Source organism: Sander vitreus, chromosome 6 (assembly GCF_031162955.1).
Source record: "Sander vitreus isolate 19-12246 chromosome 6, sanVit1, whole genome shotgun sequence".
NCBI classification, from domain to species: Eukaryota; Metazoa; Chordata; class Actinopteri; order Perciformes; family Percidae; genus Sander; species Sander vitreus.
In genome coordinates this window covers 12,189,029-12,211,662 of record NC_135860.1, presented here as the reverse complement: position 1 = coordinate 12,211,662, position 22,634 = coordinate 12,189,029, and the positions used below count along the sequence as shown (strand labels likewise).

The 22,634-nt window shown below is 39.0% G+C and overlaps 2 protein-coding genes across 2 annotated transcripts; both read left to right on the top strand.

The window, feature by feature from the left end:
- Positions 1–859: 859 nt before the first annotated feature.
- cldc1 (C-type lectin domain containing 1) lies at positions 860–9,813 on the top strand. Its single transcript, XM_078252581.1, has 6 exons — positions 860–1,348; positions 2,610–2,720; positions 5,639–5,770; positions 5,881–6,032; positions 6,990–7,111; positions 7,444–9,813. The coding sequence occupies exons 1-6, from the start codon at positions 1,258–1,260 to the stop codon at positions 7,604–7,606; spliced, it is 771 nt and encodes a 256-aa protein (XP_078108707.1). The 5' UTR covers positions 860–1,257; the 3' UTR covers positions 7,607–9,813.
- A 498-nt stretch (positions 9,814–10,311) lies between these two features.
- Positions 10,312–20,601, top strand: cops7a (COP9 constitutive photomorphogenic homolog subunit 7A). Its single transcript, XM_078252580.1, has 8 exons — positions 10,312–10,398; positions 14,247–14,369; positions 15,558–15,633; positions 16,394–16,482; positions 17,873–18,075; positions 18,185–18,290; positions 18,625–18,794; positions 20,103–20,601. Exons 2-8 carry the CDS (start codon positions 14,247–14,249, stop codon positions 20,140–20,142), a joined length of 807 nt encoding a protein of 268 aa, XP_078108706.1. The 5' UTR covers positions 10,312–10,398; the 3' UTR covers positions 20,143–20,601.
- The last annotated feature ends 2,033 nt before the right edge of the window (positions 20,602–22,634 follow it).

Below are 22,634 nucleotides of genomic sequence, written 5' to 3'. Positions count from 1 at the left end.
TCTAAAATGTATGACTCAGCATTAATCAGCACACTGTTATTATTGGCTGGTATTGTGCATGCTGGGTCACTGCCACACTGTCAGGGCTTACTGGGACACTTGAATAGAACAGAGCCATTGTTAATGTTATTTGTAACACCTGTGCTTTTTATACTAGGAAGAGTTAAACTGTCTGCTGTGAAAAAGTGTGGCCTTAACTTAAATTGATATGTTTCCCATCTTTACACACACACACACACACACACACACACACACACACACACACACACACACACACACACACACACACACACACACACACACACACACCAGATGCCCACTCTGTTGCTCAAACAGACTGTCGACATTTCTTTTTAGTATATGTCCCATTAATTATTTTTTTCTTGGCACCTTATTCCCACAACCATTGTCAGCTTTTCTTTTTCATATTTTTTGTATTCAAACCAAACTAATTAAAGCAGAGGAGGACTATTTAGTGTTCATGTCTGTGTCTGTTTCAGTGACTACTGAGCCAAAATTTGTGGTTGCACCATCACCACAAAGTTTTGTGAAATTATGTACTTTCTACTTGATTCAGAGCTCGGCATTTCTTTGTTTGCAACACACACAGCACACACAGAACAAACAGCACACACAGCACACACACACAGCTCCCAGCTTTTCTGACACAAAGTTGTCACATTGCCAATAGTTTTTTTTATTAATGCCAGGAAGTTGAAGCTACTCACTGTTTTATTCCCACCTTTTTCAAAACACTTATTCCTGTTAACAATCACATGGCCACATAATGTGCTGTGTCATCTATTACACATCGGTCAGATGCAGAATCAGTGCTTCTCTCCAAACAGAGCTCGGGAGTGAAGAAACCACTGGATTGCGCAACAGGCTACAGGGCAAGTTGACAGAAAAACACCACAGCAACAAGCAGAAATACTCCACACAGAGCCAATAAACTGAGGAAAGAACCTCCCAGTTTGGATTAACAGAATGTCCTCTTTTTCCAAAAACACTTAACAAAACGCTGGACTTATTTTGTTGTAGGTACAGGACAGTTTAACTGAGCACATTTGTTACAGCGCTGCAGCAGTGCTGTGGGCAAGGGGACGTGCCTCGATACATTAACCAGCAGGGACAAATTTAATTTCAAGGAGAAATATTGCTGCTAGGGAGAGGAGATACCAAATCCTTTAGGGCCCAGAGGAGGTACAGTACAAAGAGACAAAGTGAGACAGGAGTGTTAACAAGGGCTTTACAGCCATGGAGGAAAGCGAAAACTACAGCAGCCTGCAGGAGTTCACTGAGGAGCCGACACCTGGAGGGAACAGGCTCATTCTTGAACACAGCGACGGTATTTCATGTGTACATTTTACAGAGATATTAAGAGATTTCATATGTGTAGGAGCCAGTGGTGGGACATATATATACATATATATATACTCATAAGTACAATTACTCAAGTACTGCGACAATTCAGGCATACTTTTCTTCTTTGTAATGCAACCGCTACTTCACTACATTTCAGAGGGAAATGTTATACTTTATTGGACTCCAGTAGTTTTTTACCACTTTGCAGTGGTAAAAAAAGTATTCAGATTCTTAAGTAAAAATAGCAATACCTTTATGTAAAAATACCACATTAAAATCCTGCATTCAACATTTTACTTAAGTTAATGTATGTATTATCAGTGAAATGTACTTAAAGTAGCCTATAAAACTAAAAGTTCTCACTATGCAGGCAACATTGGTGCTACATTATTATGTATTATACTATTGAATTATTATCACTAATCCATGAGTATGAACAGCATTTTAATGTTGTAGCTGGTTGCAGTGGAGATAATTCTATCTATTTTATATTCTATTGGGTGGTTCAATCTACTGTTTCACAACTGGGTACATTTACGCAAGTACTGTATTTAACTAAGGTGCTTTACCGCAGTATTTCCATTTAAAGTTACTTTACACTTCGACTCAACAACATTTGAGAAGGAAATATTGCACTTTTTACTTATACCTACATTTATCTGAAATTTTTAGTTTACAAATTAGGATTGTAGGATGTAAAACATATTATCTTGTAAAATATGATGTACTATTATACCAAAACTATATAAAATAGTTAAAACCTGCTTTACCTGAACCAACTACAGTATACAAGTAAGTTTATGCATCTGTAATAATGAAATAGTAATACAATATATATGATAATAAAATGCTGGCAATTCTTCTGCCTAATGAGTATACTTTGCAGTGCAATTTGTTGCTTATATTACTGTACTTTTACTGAAGTAAGATTTGAGTATTTTCACAGTGTGGCATTGCTACTTTAACTTTTTAGTAAAGGATCTGTACTTTGCCACTACTGAATCCATCCAATGCATATATATTTTGTGTTTGTATGCATATGTGGCAACAAAAGACACAAGAGTGTCCACTTGGCCTAACTTTCCAGCAGACGTACAGTGTTATCTTTTTGGAATAGTAAATGTTATGAAGCTAAATTCTGGTCAAATGGTTCTGTTCATTCTCTTGCACTCTACGCTACACCAGAGGATTATAAATGGTGAATTAAGAGCTACCATGCTGCGGACTGTTTTGTGTGTAATCAGGCTCCCAGGGACTGAAGCGGGGCGTTGAGTGTTTGAGGAGTCAGACTGCTCTCCTGATACTTATTGGCTTTTTGGCCTCCATCTGCGCCAACATCGTACTCACTGTGCTCTGTAAGTATAAACAACCTCCCTGTGCTTCCTGCCCTCCAGCCTGAGTATGTATATCTGCCTGTCTGTCTCTCCTGTCTGTGAGTCTCACTCTTGCTGATTATTCTCTCTTTATTTCAGCTCAGTGCGCTTTTGGACACCTATAATTGGCAATAAAAAAGATAAAGCGCTCTCTCCAGTCCAGTGAGGGTCATGTAATAAAAAAAAAGCACAAAAGTCCATAATTGTGAAATATTTCTCCTGCAGGCTCTGGCAGCTCAGCCTGATAATGTGCTTGTGAGGACGCTCTCTCATTTAAACAAACACCACTGGGGGATGTGCATGCTTGATCTATTACCTCACACACACACACACACACACACACACACACACACACACACACACACACACACACACAAGCTATTGAGTACAATTTTAGTATCTGAAAATGATGACTTGCAACAAGAGAAGGAAATAAAAAGAAACATCAAACACAACTAAATCTTTAACATATTGTTAGCATCTTGATAGAGACAACAATAATTAATTTGAATTCTACTTTATGAATATGGCATGGAGGTACACATTGTGTACGAACTGTATCACGATAAATTGGCCATAACAGCAGTTTATTTATAGAGGGTCAGGTAAACTGGTAATAATATAATAATAATTTGAATAATATTTTCACTAAGGTTGACTCTTTATATGCTCGGTAATGGTACATTAGCTACAAAGTAAATTTGTATCTAATTTCAAAAATGTCTGTCAGCACAATTCTAAAATACTTTTCATAGCAGGGGTGTATCATGGTGGTTTTTGTGGAATCTATGTGTTATTCACATTTAACCTCACTGCATCACCTGCACCTGTGTTATTACATCAGCAGGCATGCCAGGAAATGGCAGTACGTCATTAGTTTTATCAAGAATAACTCATTCTTATAATAAATGCTGATTCTAATGTGATTCACTGACAGCAAAACTTTCAGCTTACGGTTAATCACAGTTAAACAATAAAAGGACAGCACATTTCTATACTTTCTTTCTATACCTCTGAACCGGTGACAATATTTTAACAATTTTAATTTTTTTAATTTTTTTTATTTATCAGGGACATTACCTAAAACAGTATCACAACCAAATGTGATGAGATGCAAGGTTTTTTTAAGGACGTCTAGTCTCCGCTAATTTGCAGTCCTTGTCCCTGGTCAGGCAAAAACAATCACAGCAACAAACACAACAAAACAAACAGTCTATTAAATTCTCAAAGAATAAAATCTAATAAAAACAGATTTTACATAAAAATTGTGTCGCTAACAGACACCATTAATGCTCACATCTCTGTTGTTGTTTAAGCCATAGTTCGGCTTTTGTGTTAAACACTTTTAGTTCTGTTTGGGATTTAAGTTCCGTGGATAAAGAGTTCCATAAATGTACAAGCTTTAACTGACCAGGAGGAATGACAAAAAGTTGTTCTGCACATTGGGACTTTACAATTATGGTTAATTACTCCTCTTGTCATGGGCCGACCATCATTTCTCTGTGTAATGAGTTTAGACACCATGCCTGGGGCCAGCCCATTTAAACACTTAAAAATAAGTGTAAAAAAATTCAAAGTTTATAAAATTGTCCAAATTAAGTCGATTGTATTTCTGTATAATTTTGCAGCGATGCCATTTTATGGGTTTTTGATCTAATACTTTTAGAGCTTGTTTATAAAGTAATGATAGAGGTCTGACTGTTGATTCGGAAGTCTGACCCCAGGCAGTACAATAGGATAGGTGTACAAAAATAATAGCATGCAGGTACAGATTAGCTGTCTTAAGGGATAAACACGACCGTATAAACCTAAAACAATTCAGATTGGTTTTGATAGTTTTGGATAGTTTCTTTATGTCTATCAAACTTTAACTGGGGATCCAAGGTGACACCTAAGTATTTAAACTCGTTTACGACCTCTATTTCTTTTGTATCAATAGGGATTTGAAATTTCTCATTCATTTTCTTTGTTTTTGAAAGGCACATTGACACTGTTTTTTTGTGGTTCAGCGTTGATGATTCCTTTGTAGCCATTCTGAAACCGCAAGCATCTGTCTTCCCAAGATCTCAGAGGCCAGACGGGGAGTCTTTGCAGATATATAAAAGACTGTCGTCTGCATACATCTGACATTCACTCTCTTTACATATATTTGGTACATCATTTATGTACAAGCAAAATAGAATAGGACTGAAAACTGATCCCAAATGTGAGCAAAGCCAGCTAACAGCTTGATCAGAAAAACCAAACTGGTCTTTCAGTTTGCTGACAAGTATCTCATGACTTATGGTGACAAAGTTTAAACTTATTCTGAGTTGTTGTCTGTGTCTATGACGGTGTCTCTTATTGAAAGTCACATACATATGTATGTATTATCTTTATTTGTGACTTATATCAATTACTCTTCTTAGAAAGAAATGTTTTTTAAATTTTTTTAAAAGGCAAAGGGGAAGCCGCAACATAAATAGAGGAAACACAAATGCTGAAAAATAGCTGGCAATGAATTTTGTACAGCCGCAAGGGAGCTCATATAAACTCAATTATTTCAGTAACAACTGCAATAAAATCAGATATTCACAGACTGCACAGAGGAGCATCATATGTTTGTAGAGGGAGAAGTTAGTGTGAGAAAACACAACAGTATGAAAATTACATAAGTTTTTAAGTCACTTTCGTGGGTGTGGGTGTGGATGTCAGTCCACCATTTTGGTCCAGACTGCAGTATCTCAACATTTACAGGTTAGATTGGTGATGCCAATCTAACCTGTAAATGTTGAGATATTGCAGTACAGATATTCATGTTCCCCAGATGTTAACATGCTAACACGCTAAGCTAAGATGGTGAACATGGTAAACATTATACCTACCTACCTACCTATCTATCTATCTATCTATCTTCTCAGTGATTGGCAGGCCGGTGCAAGATGCCCCCCTGGACTCCTCATCTCTAGGTTTCAAACTGAACTCGATGCAGAGACGTTACATCCAGCTGTGTGAGGACTACACCGCCCTGGGACAGAGCTGTTCAAAGACAGGTGGCCAGGATGTAGATCAAACACATACACAAACATAATTTCCTGCTGTCTTTGATTTACTGTTAACCTTCATCTTTTTTTTTATCTTGCCCTTTCTTTCTCATTAACAGTTAAGCAGTGCTCAGAGTGTCCTGACGGATGGCGTCAAGTCGGGGATCAGTGTTACCACATCAGCAGTAACAAGCTGGACTGGCTGAAGAGCAGAGATAGCTGTGCAGAGATGGGCAGCCATCTTGCCATACTGCACACCATGGAACAGCATGTGAGTGAGTGTGTGTGTGTGTGTGTGTGTGTGTGTGTGTGTGTGTGTGTGTGTGTGTGTGTGTGTGTGTGTGTGTGTGTGTGTGTGTGTGTGTGTGTGTGTGTGTGTAAAGAAACGTACCAATTTAAGTTAAGGCCACACTTTTTCACAGCAGACAGTCTAACTCTTCATAGTAGAAAAAGCACAGGTGTTACAAATAACATTAACAATGGCTCTGTTCTATTCAAGTGTCCCAGTAAGCCCTGACAGTGTGACAGTGAGCCAGCATGCACAATACCAGGACCGAAACTGAAACAGCTAAATGAAATCCAGCCAATAATAATTATTTACACCGGTGCTTTTCCTACTGTGACAAGCAAACATTTGTGTACATAATCAATAATCAAACATAAATAATATACATTGTTTTCTTTGACCTAATGCAAGAGGTCTTTTAATGTCAGACATTTTGATATGTCACAGTAGGCAAAGCACAGGTGTAAATCATAAAACTAATAAAGGCTGACTTTTATTTAACTGTTACAGTTTCAGGGACCTGACAGTGTGCATGCTGGCCCAATGTCACATGGTCATGGTTTACTGGGAAACTTAGAAAGCCATTGTTGATGTTATTAGTAAAACCTCTGCTTTTCTTAGGCTTAGTATGTATGTAAATATAGCTTAAATGTATAGGTTTGAAGAATTACCCAGTGGATCTTTAAAGTGTTAAACATGTTGGTTTTGTTTACTGTAAGAACCATAGATCCTCGGCAGTAAAATAATACAATGACAAGAAACTGTATTTGAATTTGAGTTTTAGACCTTGAGTGAACACATTTTTGGAAAATGAGGCAATTTTGTCTGGTCCTCACATTTTCAAAGGGTTAATATTTGGGTTTGGGGGTAATATTAAAATAGGTTTGAATTAAGGATTAAAGGAATGTATTATGTCAATGATTTGTGAGTGTTTAACTTCAGGATGAACTGGAAAAAGAAGCCAAGAGAGTTGGCGGATTTGATTACCACTTCTGGATTGGCCTGTCTGACATAGAGAAGGAAGGAGACTGGAGATGGGTGGACAACACAACATTGCAATACAAGTACTATCTGATTTTAATATTTTATTATTCATTTATGTGTTAATGTTTTATATTAAAGTTGTTATCCTGCTTTCATTTATTTATTTAATTGAAATGCTGTGTAAATAAAGTAACATTTGCAACATTAAAAAAAAGCAAGATACACAACAATGTCCATTATTATATCAAAACCTCAATTAAATCAAAGTTTAAAAATGTAATGAATGAATCAAAGGTTTGGGCGAGGTGAGCCTGTTTTTCATATTTGTCAGAAATGTTCACAGCGGTTATTTATAGGTTATTTATAGCTTACCCTATCTATCCCTGTTTCCTCATCTCTCCTTCTGTCACAGATACTGGGATCAGTTGAGCTCAGAGCCAAATAACCACCAGTCAGGAGGGGCACATGGAGAGGACTGTGCTACCTTAGACAGCCACGCAAAGACATGGTTTGATGTTCCTTGTGAACACATTTATAAACGGATCTGCCAAATGGTTGCCATTCAGCTCAACTGAATCACCATGCAACTGAAAATTCTGCACAACTGGGAAGTCTGTGTTGATTGATGTACTACTGCAGTCTTTTTTTCCGAGTAAATCTAAAACAAAAAGCATGACATTAAAAGTGAACATACGTTGTAATATTACAAATTTTTGATAGAGAAGGAAGTCAATATTTAAATAAATAAAATTACTTTGATAGACAATCACATAAGGTTACAGTTGTTGGAGTGTGTCCATGTACAATGAATGAGCCTATTATTAAATGTAGTTAGAGATATTTTATCTGAATGACTTTTATTTGAATGTCAGGTCATCCAGGTCTGATACAGTTGAAACCAGATATTTACATACACTTCAGAAAAAAAAACACAAAAACTTTTATTTCTTTACTGTCATACATTAAATCAGAGTAAACTTTTTTCCTGTTTTAGATCAATACATATTAACATATTTTTTGCATTTGTTAAATGTCAGAATCGAGCGAGGGAGAATTTTTATGTATTTTTGTTTTATCACTTTCATCAAAGTCAGAAGTATACATACACTTCCTTAGTATTTGGTAGAATTGCCCCGAAACTGTTTCACTTGGACCAAACGTTTTGGGTATCCTTCCACAAGCTTTCTACAATAGTTTGCTGGAATTTTGGCCCACTCCTCTTGACAGAACTGGTGTAACTGGGTCAGGTTTGTGGGCCTTTTTGCTCGCACTCGCCTTTTCAGTGCCGCCCACAAATGTTCTATGGGATTGAGATCAGGGCTTTGTGATGGCCACTCCAATACCTTGACTTTTTTGTCCTTAAGCCACTTTGTAACTAATTTGGAGGTATGCTTGGGGTCATTGTCCATTTGGAAGACCCATTTGCGCCCAAGCTTTAACTTCCTGGCTGATGTCTTCAGTTGTTGCTTCAGTATATCCACAAAATTTTCTTTTCTCATGATGCCATCTATTTTGTGAAGTGCACCAGTCCCTTCTGTAGCAAAGCAGCCCAACAACATTATACTACCACCCCCATACTTCACAGTTGGGATGGTGTTCTGAGGCTTCAAAGCTTCGCCCTTTTTCCTCCAAATATACCGTTTATCATTATGGCGGAACAGTTAAATTTTTGTTTCGTCAGACCACAGGACATGTCTCCAGAAATTAAGATTTTTGTCCCCATATGCAGTTGAAACTGTAGTCTGGCTTTTTTATGGTGGTTTTGAAGTAATGGCTTTCTCCTCCCAGAGTAACCTTTTAGCTCATGGTGGTACAGGACTCGTTTTACTGTGGATAATGACACTGTCTTACCAGTTTCAGCTAGCATCTTCACAAGGTCTTTTGCTGTTGTCCTAGGATTGATTCGCACATTTCGCACCAAAAAACGTTCCTCTCTGGGACTCAGAATCCGTCTCCTTCCTGAGCGGTATGATGGTTGTACATTCCCATGTTTTTTATACTTGCATATTATTGTCTGAACAGATGAACGTGGGACCTTCAGGCATCTGGAAATTGCACCTGATGATGAGCCACACTTGTGGAGGTCCACAATTCTTTTCCTGATGTCTTGGTTGATTTCTCTTGATTTTCCCATGATGTCAAAGAAAGAGGCTCTGTGTTTGAGGTGTGCCTTTATATGCATCCACAGGCGTGCCACCAATTAACTCAAATGGAATCAATTAACCTATCAGAAGCTTCTTAAGCTCAGAATGGAATTATCTGGAGTTTTCTTTTTGTTTAAAGACACAGTAAACTTAGTGTATGTATACTTCTGACTTTGATGAAAGTGATAAATAAAATACATAGAAATTCTCCCTCGCTCGATTCTGACATTTAACAAATGCAAAAAATATGTTAAAATGTATTGATCTAAAACAGAAAAAGTTTACTCTGATTTAATGTATGACAGTAAAGAAATAAAAGTTTTTATGTTTTTTTCTGAAGTGTATGTAAATATCTGGTTTCAACTGTATTAGAAAAAGGTCGTTATATTGAAAAGTTGAATGCCACAAATAGTGTACTTACTACACGTGTCCTAGAAGTCTGGGCATGATTATTCTCTGTCTCTGCTGCTCATATTTGGTAGAGATTTGTGCAAAACTGAGCTGCAAATTATTTCAGAAATAACATTGTAGATTTTATTTTAAGTTGCTTTACCTTTCATTAATCTTGTTGTACCCTTGCACTATGTCAGGCTTTTGAGACTAAATGTATGCCAATAAAATTTCTTTTTTTTCACGTCTTTTTTCTATGGTCTAACTTTTTTCCCTTGACATACACACTTTTACACAGCCTATCTGACAAGTTAACTAGTTGAAGTCTGGTCATTTATGTAACTGCATCCCCCTACTATACTTAAAAACAGTGGCTCCCACCGTTTTTTGCTTGTGATGTCTAGAAGTCTGTGAAGTCTACTTGTGATCCCTTTTCACACGTGGACATGAGTTGTGCAAGTTCAACCAAAGAGTGACTTTGCCCTCTTAGGTTGTTTAATCTGAAGAATTACTAGAAAATAAAAAGGAAAAGACAATAATTAAAGACAAGACAGAAGACATGCTCTACTTTTAATCGTGTTGTGAGTGACCCCCTCAGATTGATTTTGGCACTAGTTTGTAAACCACTGCTGAACAATATTCCAGGTGTCGTAAATAAGATTACCGCTAGATGGCGCTGTTCTCTCTGACACAGATGTTGATCGACGGCTGCACTTCTCCCGCCCACTCCACTTTACCGTCCAATCAGCGCTTACGTTGCTTTGTTGTTGTACGTGTGCTGACAGCGGAACTGAACAATCGACAGGCTGTCTGCTAGAAACCAACACAACAAGGTACATTTGAATACACAGCCTTATTTTAACACTTTTCGGAAACATTTACGTGCGTATTCCATTTCCCGGTTATTTATGCAGTGTAGTGGTAGGATTTAAATCACTAGAAAAGCTTAAAATGAACTGAGGCCTAGCGTCAACGGATAAGTGAAGCCTTGCAGTTGGTTAGCAACCGAGCTAGCATGACACATTGAGCTCTAATAATAGCTAAAACACAGCTTAATGATAATTCTTAGTCTAAAAGCAGAGGTTTGAACGTTGCGCATTTCATCTGTTATTTGCATAAATTCCTGTTGACAGGTAACGTTAAGGCCATTAGCTTTAAATGTTAACCGGGTGATTTAGCGGTGCAGCTAAGCTAGATTTAAGACGGGCTGGGAGTCTGGCTGTTGAAGTCACACTGTAGGGTAAGAGTGGCCGTAGCTCCGATTCGGCGGTTAAGGGAAACATAACTTTCAAAAAAGGGAGCTTTCCATGAGTTTTTACTTCTGAAGCTGTGTTTTAAAGATTGTTTTACCCTCTCTGGGCATAATGAATGTAGTCCTGATAGAACGCTAAAATGCTTAACAACAGTGGTTTCAAACAGAGGTGCAAAAAAGTAGAGGACCAGTTGCTCAGCAATGTAGCTAAGTTAACTTGACTTGAAACTTTGATTCAGTCAAAAAGAGTAAGCTTACGTTGTTTGTATATCATCTTATTGTGTAATGTGGTGAAATGATTACAGTCGATCAGCAGATAAGTTAACCAACTATTTAGTTGATCAATTTATAGTTTAAATAATGTATAAAGCTAAAATGACAAACATTTTTTGATGACTGTTGATTGCTCTAACAAGCAAATTGAAGACGAAATTGTAATGGCATTTTCACACTTTTCTAACTGACGATCTATTTTATTAAATAATTGAGAAGACAATTGATAGATAGATTAATTAATTATGAATATAATTGCTAATCCCCCCTAATATATGCCCATTTCCAACACTTATATCACATAATAATATATTCTCTGAACTCATATTATTGTGATAGACATTTATTCTCTCAAACATATACAAATAAATAAGAAACAGTGACTTACACTCTAAGGACATTTCCCAGGAGCTTTACCTTTGCTCCTGCTCCTATACACGTACAGTCCCCACATGCAGTTAACCCCTTAACATACAATTTACCATTTTTGTTTCCCCTTAAGTAGCTTCAATGTTATTAAAGTAATCTTATCCCAGACTGTTCCTCAGTACAATGTGCTGTGTATTCTGCATCAGCTTGTTTCAACTCTTCTTTGAAGCTACATGGGGTTCACACTGAGTGAAATATTCAAATTTACGACTCCCTTGTTTTTGTGACTGCATCATTCCATCCACTGGGAATATTCTAGAATTTCTCTGGGCCCCACTAAAATGACCACCTGTGGGTCCTGGGGACTACATCTAAGAACTATCAACATCACTGTGTGTTGTGCATCATTTCCCACTCATTTCCCCAGAGTTCAGAGCAGCATATTTTGGTGTTTTTATATATATATATATATATATATATATATATAAGTTTGCAAACCTCACTAGAATTTGAATAATGTTTTTTAGGTATGAACAAAGTTTGGCTGTACGGCGGGCGTTTATAAAGATTGATCCACTGCATAATTCTGGTTGTGAAGGGGGTTGAATCAGGGTTTTCCCCCTCTATGGAGATAATTTGAGTTAAAATTGTATTAGGTATCAATCTGACCATCTTAAGTTGACTTGCTCATCATCTATTGAGACACTTCTTAATTCAGCATTAACATAATTCACCAAGTTGCGCATCATTTCATAAAAACTAAAATCTTAGAAATGGTTTACAGTGATCTTCAGAGCCATTTAGGGTCCATTTTGGTGAAGAGGATAATGGGGAAAAATAGATAAACCACTTCTTATTAGAGCTGAGAGTCTACTGAAGGGATTGCTGCTTTAGTGAGTTTGGGGTACGCTATACTGTGCAACAGGGGAAGCTTACACCTACCAAATCCAATTTTAAATTGTTTTCCCTCTGGTAGCTTTGTACCTTTTTACTATTCTATTAAATGTTTTACTCTGTTTGATTCTCTAACTTTATTTTGAATCTAAATATCATTGCAACTGCACAAATAACAATTAAGCAATAATAATAGCAAAACAAATGCTGAATGTTTTAAATGGGGTGCCAGTTGCACCATAAAAAATAAAAATGGAAGGTACAAAGAGAAATATTTGCTATACAAATGATTTTTGTTCACATTATGTTGGCACCATACACAATTAATCATTGATGGCAAAATGAATTGAGAAGGGTGTAGAGCAACAACAATGTTGTCGATATCTAAGGTCGTTACTGAATGGCAAAACAATTTATTACAATGAGTAAGTCTGCGTCCCTTTGCGCTTTGGGATCCTTGGAATTAGTTTTGTAGTTCTCAGGGGTCACCAGATACTCGGTATCTAAACAGCCACATCCTGCATATTGCAGGTCGACTTATTCCTCTAGCCATCTCTCATTGATATGCAGCCAGTTCTGGCCTCCTTTAAAATTCAATAGAAATACACAGATGGATCTCTTCCAGCCTGATTTGACTTTTAAAAATTCCCAAAATTAAATGCTTTACTGTTTCTGAAACGGTGTAGGTTAATTTGTTTGGCTGCAACACATGCCCGCTCATCTGTTCAGATTTCCTGAGAACGTGCTCTGTAGTCCTCTTTGATGTTGGTCCAGTGGGACAACATATGGAAGATGTGCGTGGGCATCTAAATGTATCCGATTTAGGATGATACAAAACATCAGCACACTCGGCACTGACTGCAATGAATAAGAACCAGTCAGACTAGTCTTAGCTCAGCAGTTCGTAGTCCAGACTATTTGTTGCATTAATTTTAGGGAATGGCCTCAGGTAATAACAGTGTGATGCAATTGCAATATTTTATCATGTATCTGTAAGACCTAGCTTCTTTTATGTCCCAAGATATGTCTGCTGGGATTAGGCTAAGATATCTTAAAATATCCCATCAAAGTCAACAGGACAGCTCTTCACGTTGAGATATTTGTCAGTTAAGTTATTTTTTAAATTGGAAGGAACACACACAGGGAATCAGACTAACATTCTGTCTCTGCAATTTTTTTTTAAAGATTTGGATCATTTTTACTGTAAATCTTGTGAATTACAAAGCCAGAGTCAGGCCAAAGTACAGAATCAAGAATGGTCTCTTTTTTTTTGGGATTCACTTTCTGGACACAAAATTTCTGCTCGAGACAGACCGATTCCTCTTACTGCTTATTTAATTATTCTGGTGCTGTCCTCAGCACAAAGTGCATTTGCATCATGTCTCTATGCAGGGAATGGGTTTTGATGAATATACATGCTCTATTTTGCATTCATTACACTTGTTGCCAATGCCCGCATTGGTGCTACCTGGTGCATCTACTCATTCACTATGTGAGTAGCTCTCTAGGTAATTTGAGGGTTAAGTGCTTTGATCAAGTGTACTTGGCTGATAGATGTTAAATGAAAAGGGAGTATTGTTCATTCAATTCTATATCCTTTTAACAGGCCACAAGTGGCTGAGCTATTTAAGGGGGCATGACAAAGACACCTTCATCCTATGGAGTCCCAGAGTTCATTGATAGAGCTTTGCGATTGTTTAGTGTTTATGGAAGATTGTGACATGGTGTCCCTCAATGCCATTTTTCAGATGGCAGAGCCAAGGCGGTAACAGAGAGGATATTTCCATGATTTTTATCTGTGTCATTTCTATACAACTCTGCTGCTTTTATTCTCTCTGTAGTTCTTCCGTCTAACCTGCTAACCTCTTTGTCTCCTGTGTGCCCTGACTTCAGATGGAGGTGGAGCAGCTCCTGTCTCTGTCAGGCCCAGCACTGGCCCAGGCTGTCAGCTCTCTGCTGGAGACCCCAGGCCTCTACGTCTTCTCTGACATCCTGGAGCTGCCTAATGTCAGAGAGGTAAACACACTCTCTCACACTTCATCTTCCTCACCCTTTGTGTCTTTGGGGACCTTCTCAAGCCTGACATAAAACAAATCCATCTTAATCACAACTATACAGTTAATCTCACAGGTGTTAATGTAACTAACCCACATTCAGAGGGGTCAGTGATGCATGTTACCACATTGTTAGTGCAGCATCAACACAAAGTGTATTTCCTAACCACGTTGTACATTTATCATCTATGCATGTGGAAATGTGCATACATTTGTGCACCAATGATGTAATCAAAGTCATGACTCACCTCCCAATCAACACATCTATAAAGTTCCTGAGCGGGATGCTGCTATGAATTACATTACATGAAAGTACATTACCAACATATTACGTATGTTGTACGTTAAACTTGCATGAGAATACGCAGTTAACACCCTATTTTGGAAGTGAAATGCTGCTGTTACAGTAGAGTAGGATTATGCTGCTGCACCATTGTTCCATTCTTTAAGCAAAGCCCTGGAAAGGATGGAGATTTGTGTCCCTTTTTATGTACTGAACACTGTCAAATTACATTTGTTTTTATTTTCCAAAGGACCATACCAAGGTTTTATTCAGGTAAAAGGGAAGACAAAGCGGCACTGCTAAAGAATGCGTACAGACAACATTGCTTCAACACAAAGCGTTACCTCTCAGTTTCCCTCAGTGCTTTTCTGCTTCAATATGTTTTTCGTGACCTTTTTGGCTCATAGCAGGTCCAGTCAGTTTGTTTACTGCAATAATCTAGTCAAAGGATTTTTAAAGTCAAAAATCTCCCACATTCATTTTCACAACTTATTCTATCACTGATCTTTAGTTGAGCTGGTAACATTGGCTATTTATAATATTTCTTATTATTTTGGCCAAAATTGATGACGGAAAGTAACTTTGTTGGTGCCTACAGCTCAACACCGGCGGGTAATGTGATTAGCCGAGTAACGCGATTAAACACAAATGATCCAAATATGATCCCGCGATCAAACTCACCTGAATGGTGCAACGCAAATATTTTCGCTTTCGCCCTGGTGTAGACATGCCATTAGTCTTACTCTCTCAGCAAGACCTCTCCTCAGAGATGTGCAAAGGCATTTGCACAGTTTTTATGTGGAGAGCCTCATTCTGTTTTCTGCCACTTCATTTTTTCTTTCCCCTCATCTTCCCTCTACACCACAGATGGAGAATGGCCCTCATGCACCAATGTACCAGCTCCTCAACCTCTTTGCCTATGGAACATACTGCGACTACAAAGGTATTGCAGTGGCAGCACAGTGTAAATAAATAATAGGGCGTCCTGCAACTCTTTTATTATGAGCTGTATTTGTTTGCTGCAAGGCAGGTACCCTGACACACAAAAACACCCTCACCTGACACACTGCAGGCAGGTTATTTACAGACAAAATTACTGCAGGGCTTTTAGCTGTTTTGGGCTACTTTTTGTTAAGTGTTCTGATTGGCTGATGATTGGCTGTGTTGCTGCAGTGCTGGCACAAATGGACAATAAACTAACTTTAACTTTTGTGACTAAATTTGCCGTCTGTATAATGTGTCGGGAAGCTACAACAAGAAGTGGAATGTTAATGATGTCTAATTTTATGCCGAACATCAACCAATAGCCTGGAAAAAGAATGTAGCCTACTTTATTGTTCCCTTGCCTTTCGAGTCACGCCGACAGGGAGCACATTTACTTTCATTGAGCTGTGCAGTGGAGCCCTTAGAGGAGCTGTCAAAACTGCTGTCTCAGAGGGTGTGAGTCCTGTCACCAGGGGAGCATGGCAGCAGGAGACACAGTCGCTGGAGACCGACTTCCTCCTGACTCTGTTCTCTGGCTGCTTAAAGAGCTCCACACTCACCTGCACTGCCCTGTGTAACATACACTTCAAAGTAATAAGTAGTGCCTCCCTTATGTGCGACTGTTTGACCCCTCAGCAAAGTGACACTTGCACACTGCTCTGGTATATTTTCCCTGTTATGTCTCTTTTTTTATTTCATGTTCTTGTCTGCTGCTCCAGAGAGAGCAGCCTCTCTTCCAGAGTTGACCCCCGCACAGAGGAACAAACTCCGCCATCTGTCCATCATCAGCCTGGCATCCAACCTCAAGGTACTGGTTAATTATGTTTTCTTTGCAGTTTTCACAGAAAAGTGAAAACTGTGTAATGTTGTATTTGTCTAAAAAGGTGTTAACAATTTAGCTTTTAAATATAGCACATAATCCACATTTTTCAAAAAGTTAATTTGAGGTTGGCTGTGATTTTGAGCTAGTGGCTGTTTTTTATATCTGCTAAATTAGAGTTACAAAAACAGACAAGCCTTTCAGTCTCAAGTTTCTCAAGAAAGGGTTTCCAGCACAGCCACTACTGCTCATGTCATTTCAGACTTCTTACCTCCCTCCATAGAGACGCAGCGCATTTAAGTCCCACCCCCACCGGAGGGGAAAACAATTTATCAGTCCCCATGCCTCCTGTCTGCTAGCAAACAGAAAAATGCCTATTAGCTGCTGTGTGGTAGGACGCACTATCAACAGGGTAACGAACCCATAACTAACTTTTTTTAAGCTGCCGAACAGAAGAACTGAGCCTTTAGGAAGACAAACGTGGATACAGATGTGAGGAATCGGCAGGAAGAATGGAAAGACTGTGGCATTCTGACGCTAATCTAACGTTCTGGCCAACTTTGCGTGTGCAGCAAGCATTTTATTACAAAGTCAAGTAGCCAATAGTCAGTTTTAGGCTTACTATATTTCTGTAAGGTAGGCTTAAACATTCTGACAGTATGCAACTTGTCTTATAGTGGAATGTGAAAAGATCTGAAAGCTATGCAGTATTATGTTTGCAAATGCCTTAGCTTGCTAATAAATAGCTAACATAAGCTTACTAACCTCTATCTTGTCCTTTCTGGTAGACAAAGGATGCTAAAATAATCCTTTCACTTGCTTAAATTGAATGTTTTTCGGTAGCTTCACACCTTTGTGGCATATTTTTGGTGCCGATTGTTTTCCCCTCCAGTGGGCGTGGTTTTCAGAGTATGACACAACGCGCTCTGTCTCTATGTGCATTACAAAGTATTTAATGTTCTTTTATTAAGGCATCTCTCATTCGCACCTTCCAACCATACTGCTCTCCTTATGCCCTTTTCTTTCTCTGCTCCTGATAAATAATTAATTCATTATTCTCACCAGCTCTGTCCTTTTTTTTTGGTACTTAATCTAACTTTCTACGACCATTGCTCCTTTCACTCCTGTCGTGATTTTCTCCTTAATATGTCACTGCTTTCCCCACATGTAGGCTTGAACTCTCTAATTGCCCTGGGGAGGATTGTTCAATTCAAAACCTTACTTTCATCTTCCCCTGGCAGTGACATTTAATGACAGTAGGCAATGTCGCTAACATTTTGTCATTTTCCATTAAACCGTTAAAAGTGGAATCAAATGATCTGCCTGTATACTTTGGTCAGAAAAAAGAAGAGAATATGTAATGTCTTTTTTCCTTCAGTGCCTGCCATACTCGCTGCTCTTGCAGCAGCTGGAGCTGAAGAATGTGCGGGAGCTGGAGGACCTGCTGATCGACGCCGTGTACTGTGACATCATCCAGGGCAAACTGGACCAGAGGAACCAGCAGGTGGAGGTAGACTGCAGCGTGGGTCGTGACCTCGGCCCCAACGAGCTCCCAAACATAGTCAACACACTGCAGGAGTGGTCAGTATCACCTCTGTGTGTCTGTGCACACGCTTTAGATTATTATTTATTGTTTTTTCTAACTTACAATCGGCTTTCTACCTCCCTCCATTCCTTTCTCCTCTCTCAGGTGCACAGGGTGTGAAGCAGTGCTGTGCGGTATTGAGGAGCAGGTCTCGAGGGCAAACCAATACAGAGAGAGCCAGTTAAAGGTCAAAGTCCAAGTGGAAACAGAGGTTGGTCCCTCATCTCTTCAGTCTACCGTTCTTTCACTCTATCCCCCCAGAAAATCCAGTAAATGTGACTCTTCAGCATCTCTGTTTTTATGCTTCCAGCTACTGGTGGTCTTTTAGTTTCCTCCTAACTGCATATTTCCTTTTTTGCATCTTGTTTGAGGGTACACTCATACAGCAGCCTGTTCATACGTCTAACTTTAAAGTATAAACATGAATTTACCCTCAAGCCTGACTATTGTTTTACGACAGACATGAAAGATAGTGAACCTGTCCTTTTAATTTGCTCAATCCTCCTTCATTTTTCATTTTTAATCGGTCTTAACTTTTACCTCAGGTCTCAAACCTACAGAAAACGTTAAAGGCCAGCGCCGCCTCGCCGTCGTCAGGCCCCGCCCCTGCTGGAGCCGCCTCCAACCAGGACGCAGACCAGCCTGCAGAGCCACGAGACCCCGCCTCCTCTCAGGAACCACGACAACCAGGCAAAAAAAGTTCAAAGGTGAAAGGGTGAGTACTGTGACATCACCTTTTTTATATTGACTGTGTGGAGCTGCACACAGGGAGGCAGACAGATATTGTCTCTATGAATGTTCTCTGGAACAAAGTTCTCTGGATGGTATGGCTAACAAAAGCAACCACCAAGAGTTTGCATAGAAATTGCATTCATAAAGCATAGCTAAACAGTCCAAAAATTGAAAACATTAATCATGTTTGGCCATGTAGTTCAGAATTGTTGGTGCCCTGTTAAATCAAGCTGAGGTGGGGTTTTTTACAGCAAGAAATGCTATTTATTCCTGCACGTCACAAAATTGGAACAACAAGGCTGCATGTGGTTTTTTCCATTAAGTTTATTTTATTGCTGCTTCTCTCCTTTTGTTTTGTAAAACACTTTGTTACTGTATTTTTGAAAGGTGTTTTATAAATATGAATTTACCAAGTTTTAAAGACTCTACTTCAAACACTAAATTAAGCCATCAGTCCAATGTTCTTGTAGAGAGCAAAGTTAATTCAATACTGAACCACTATGTTCTGTTTTTTCAATAACATCAAAAGCCAGCTGCCGGTGTAAGTGGTTTGTCTGTGTGCGAGCGTGTGTCTGCATGAAGTAGCTTTATTATCACATGCACATAAGTGTTTTGCAGCAGTATTCTAACCCTGCTATCAGGGACTCTCTTCCTGTTCTGCTTCCATCCGGCCCAATTACCGATGGCTAATTTCACATCTGTCCTGGATTGCAAAATGTCACTGGATATACAAACGCCCCACATGCTCTCTTTCTGAAAAAAAATGTCCCATTCCTCCCCCTCCAGTGATCAGACGAGATGCTTAGCTCGTCTGCCGTTTGTTTTTGCTGCCGAACAGAAAGCAGTGATTATTTTCTGGCTGCCTGTCACATTTTGATGAAGCATAGAGCCCTGTAATTTTCATCACTCAGCGCTGCACTTCATTCAAATGTAGATCCACTTCATGTTTTGAAATCCAAATTAATGATAGCTTAACCTCAATCCTCAAATTAAAAATGAGTTTTGACACCATTTCTTTAAAAAGCTTTTTAAAGGGTGGGACTGATAGTGCAGCGGTTATTATTAGAAATAGCTTCTTTGCCAAAATATTCTTTTTAATTTGCAGAAATAGAAAATCCACTGAGATAAATTTCAAAAAAAAAAAAAAAAAATTAGAGACATTAGATATTTTAACCCAAAGACACTGTTTCACCAATGTTGCATTAGTAATATGCTGGTTTAGTAGCACAAGTGCAAAGTAAACATGTAAATTACAGTATTTCATGCTGTGTGGTTTTCTTTTCCCACTCAGGCTGCGTGGCAGTGGGAAGATCTGGTCCAAGTCCAACTGAAGACAAGAGACTGAGACGTGGAGACAGAGGCACTGATGGACACTCACACTGATTAACGAACGGACACATGGACATGGTGACGGACAAACGGATGTTCACGGACACACTCAACACAATAAAACCAGGAAGCTTCATGGGAACTTTTCTTGTCACCAAATCTCACCTTGACATATTCAGAAACACACATCGGCTGATGGAAAATGACAGGTGTGACATCCACTCTTGCAGTTGTTAATAGCCTAACTGGCGGACTGTTAGTGTATACACACACACACACACACACACACACACACACACAGTGTATTTGATGTGTATGTGTGCATCTTTATTGGTTTAAAAATGTTCTTTTGGTTTAGATGAATGTGCTTTGTATTTTATTTTATTTTCTCTGCTGAGTTGAGACATGTATAAAATCAGAATATAAATTGTCGGGAAATAAAACGAAGCCCTGTACCCTAACTGTCTTATTAATGTCACTGTCACTTCTTTTATTAAATGCACTTCAAAGTGCATCTCTGGAGGGTGCACAGCTAAATGTTAACTCGCAGAAGGGGGCTACACGTTAGGAGGTCAAGTCATTAATTAGGGCATGTCCCTAAAGAGACTAATGTATTATAGAGCTGAGGCTTCCCCTGTGCGCAACCAGCATGGCTACCCACATCCACACTCACACCAAGCGCATTCATATTTCATATGCGTATGTTTTGCCCAGAGCTTCTATTTCAATGTCAAAATTGCCTGTTGAAATTGCCTGCCACCCTCCCTCATACCTCCATCACGCAGTCAAAATTGCCTTCATCATGCCCGCCCTGTCCGTCTTTCACTCTTTTGATTCTGTTTTCCCTAAATTCTCCGCTTTTCATCCTGCATGACATTATTGGTTGCAATTATCTGACCAACAGTCGGAGCGTAACATACAGCGAAATTAGGATCCTGGTTCATTTAACCCTGCATATCTTTCTACCACCAACATCCTCCACCTCTGTAAATAGTGGTGTTAATTTCAGTCAGTGTGATTGAGCTTCATTGGTTCACAGTTTTTTTTTACCAGACTGGAGCTGTGATTTCCAACAGCTGTTCACCTCTCTAAGTGTTTGTCAGTGAAAGAGGGTTCACTGGCCCCCGTGTAATCTGGAGAGAAAGTGGCAGGTGATTTTTGTGTGTGTGTTGTTTATTATAGGTGTGAGCATGTAAGCAATGACTCTGCATTTGTGAGTTCACTCCTAACTTCTGCATTAGTGTTTGTTGTTTGCCCAACGCAGTTACAGATTGCTGCAGCGTCTCCTCGTATGTATCTCATAACTAGACGCAGTCATTAAAACTTCAGAGTGGAACAAAGCCAATCAATTAGTTTGATTGATTAGTAAAATGCCCGGGGGAGATGGAAAGAGTACACGAGTGGCACTTGTCCTCTGGCGCCCGCCTTGATTTTATTGACATTTTTTTGAAAAACTACACACAGAGGAAATTTTTGCTTAGCACCCTGTTAATCTTTCTGAAGCGAGAGGAATCCATATGAGGTGAGGAGATAAAGGAAAAGCTTCAGACACAAGCAGCCACCTTATTTTTCGCCCCCTTTTCAGCTGCTCCTCACTGGTAAAACATGATTGGCACATGCAGGACTTTTTAATGCCAAGCCCATGGTTCAAAATCAATGCAAGCCGGTGGACTAAATGTTCACGTCAAGGAGAAAAAGATTAGGATACAGCAGTAGCTATAAAAATGCACAGTAAAAGCTTGCACAGTGTAAGCTTTGTCCTTCCCATAAAGCATTGCAGATCGCACAGCTCCCAGGGGAATTCATTCAACATGCACAGAAATAAACAGATCGACGCAAAGCTAAAACGCCAGTGTTGAGTCTTTATTGAACTTCCATGGTACAGAAAGACCACATTTCTACAGGAATGCTACTAAAAATCACAAGACTGGATATCTGGAGGATAGCACGAGCCACGCATGATGCCACCAGCACTATGTCTGTCTGTAGTGTAAATGTGTGTGTGTGTGTGTGTGGGGGGGGTTCATTTCTCAAAGCTGCTTAGAAAAGTTGCCAAACACAAACTGACGTTTGGCTCTGAAAGATTCCATAAGACATCACTCACTGATAGATAAAATAGACATTTATAAATAATAGATTTGAAGCTACTCTCACAGGTTTTCTTACTGTACACATGCAGATTCATTGGAGAGACAGAAATGATGCTCCTTGATGTCCTACTTTCCTTTAGTGCTCCCAAGACAGTTGATATACAGTGACTTGAAACATGATATGATGAAAATGATGGCGTTTTGTTTTCCGGGACTGGGATACTTGGCTGTCAGGTAAAAACTTGTCGTGGTATCATCAGTCGCGTACAGTTCAGAAATGCTCATTTCCATGATGACATAAATCTAACTTTGTTGTTCACCATCCAAAACCTTTGGGAATCATTGATTTCAACAGGAATACCTCTTCTATCCATTCCCGCTCTGAATATTTTATCTCCACCACT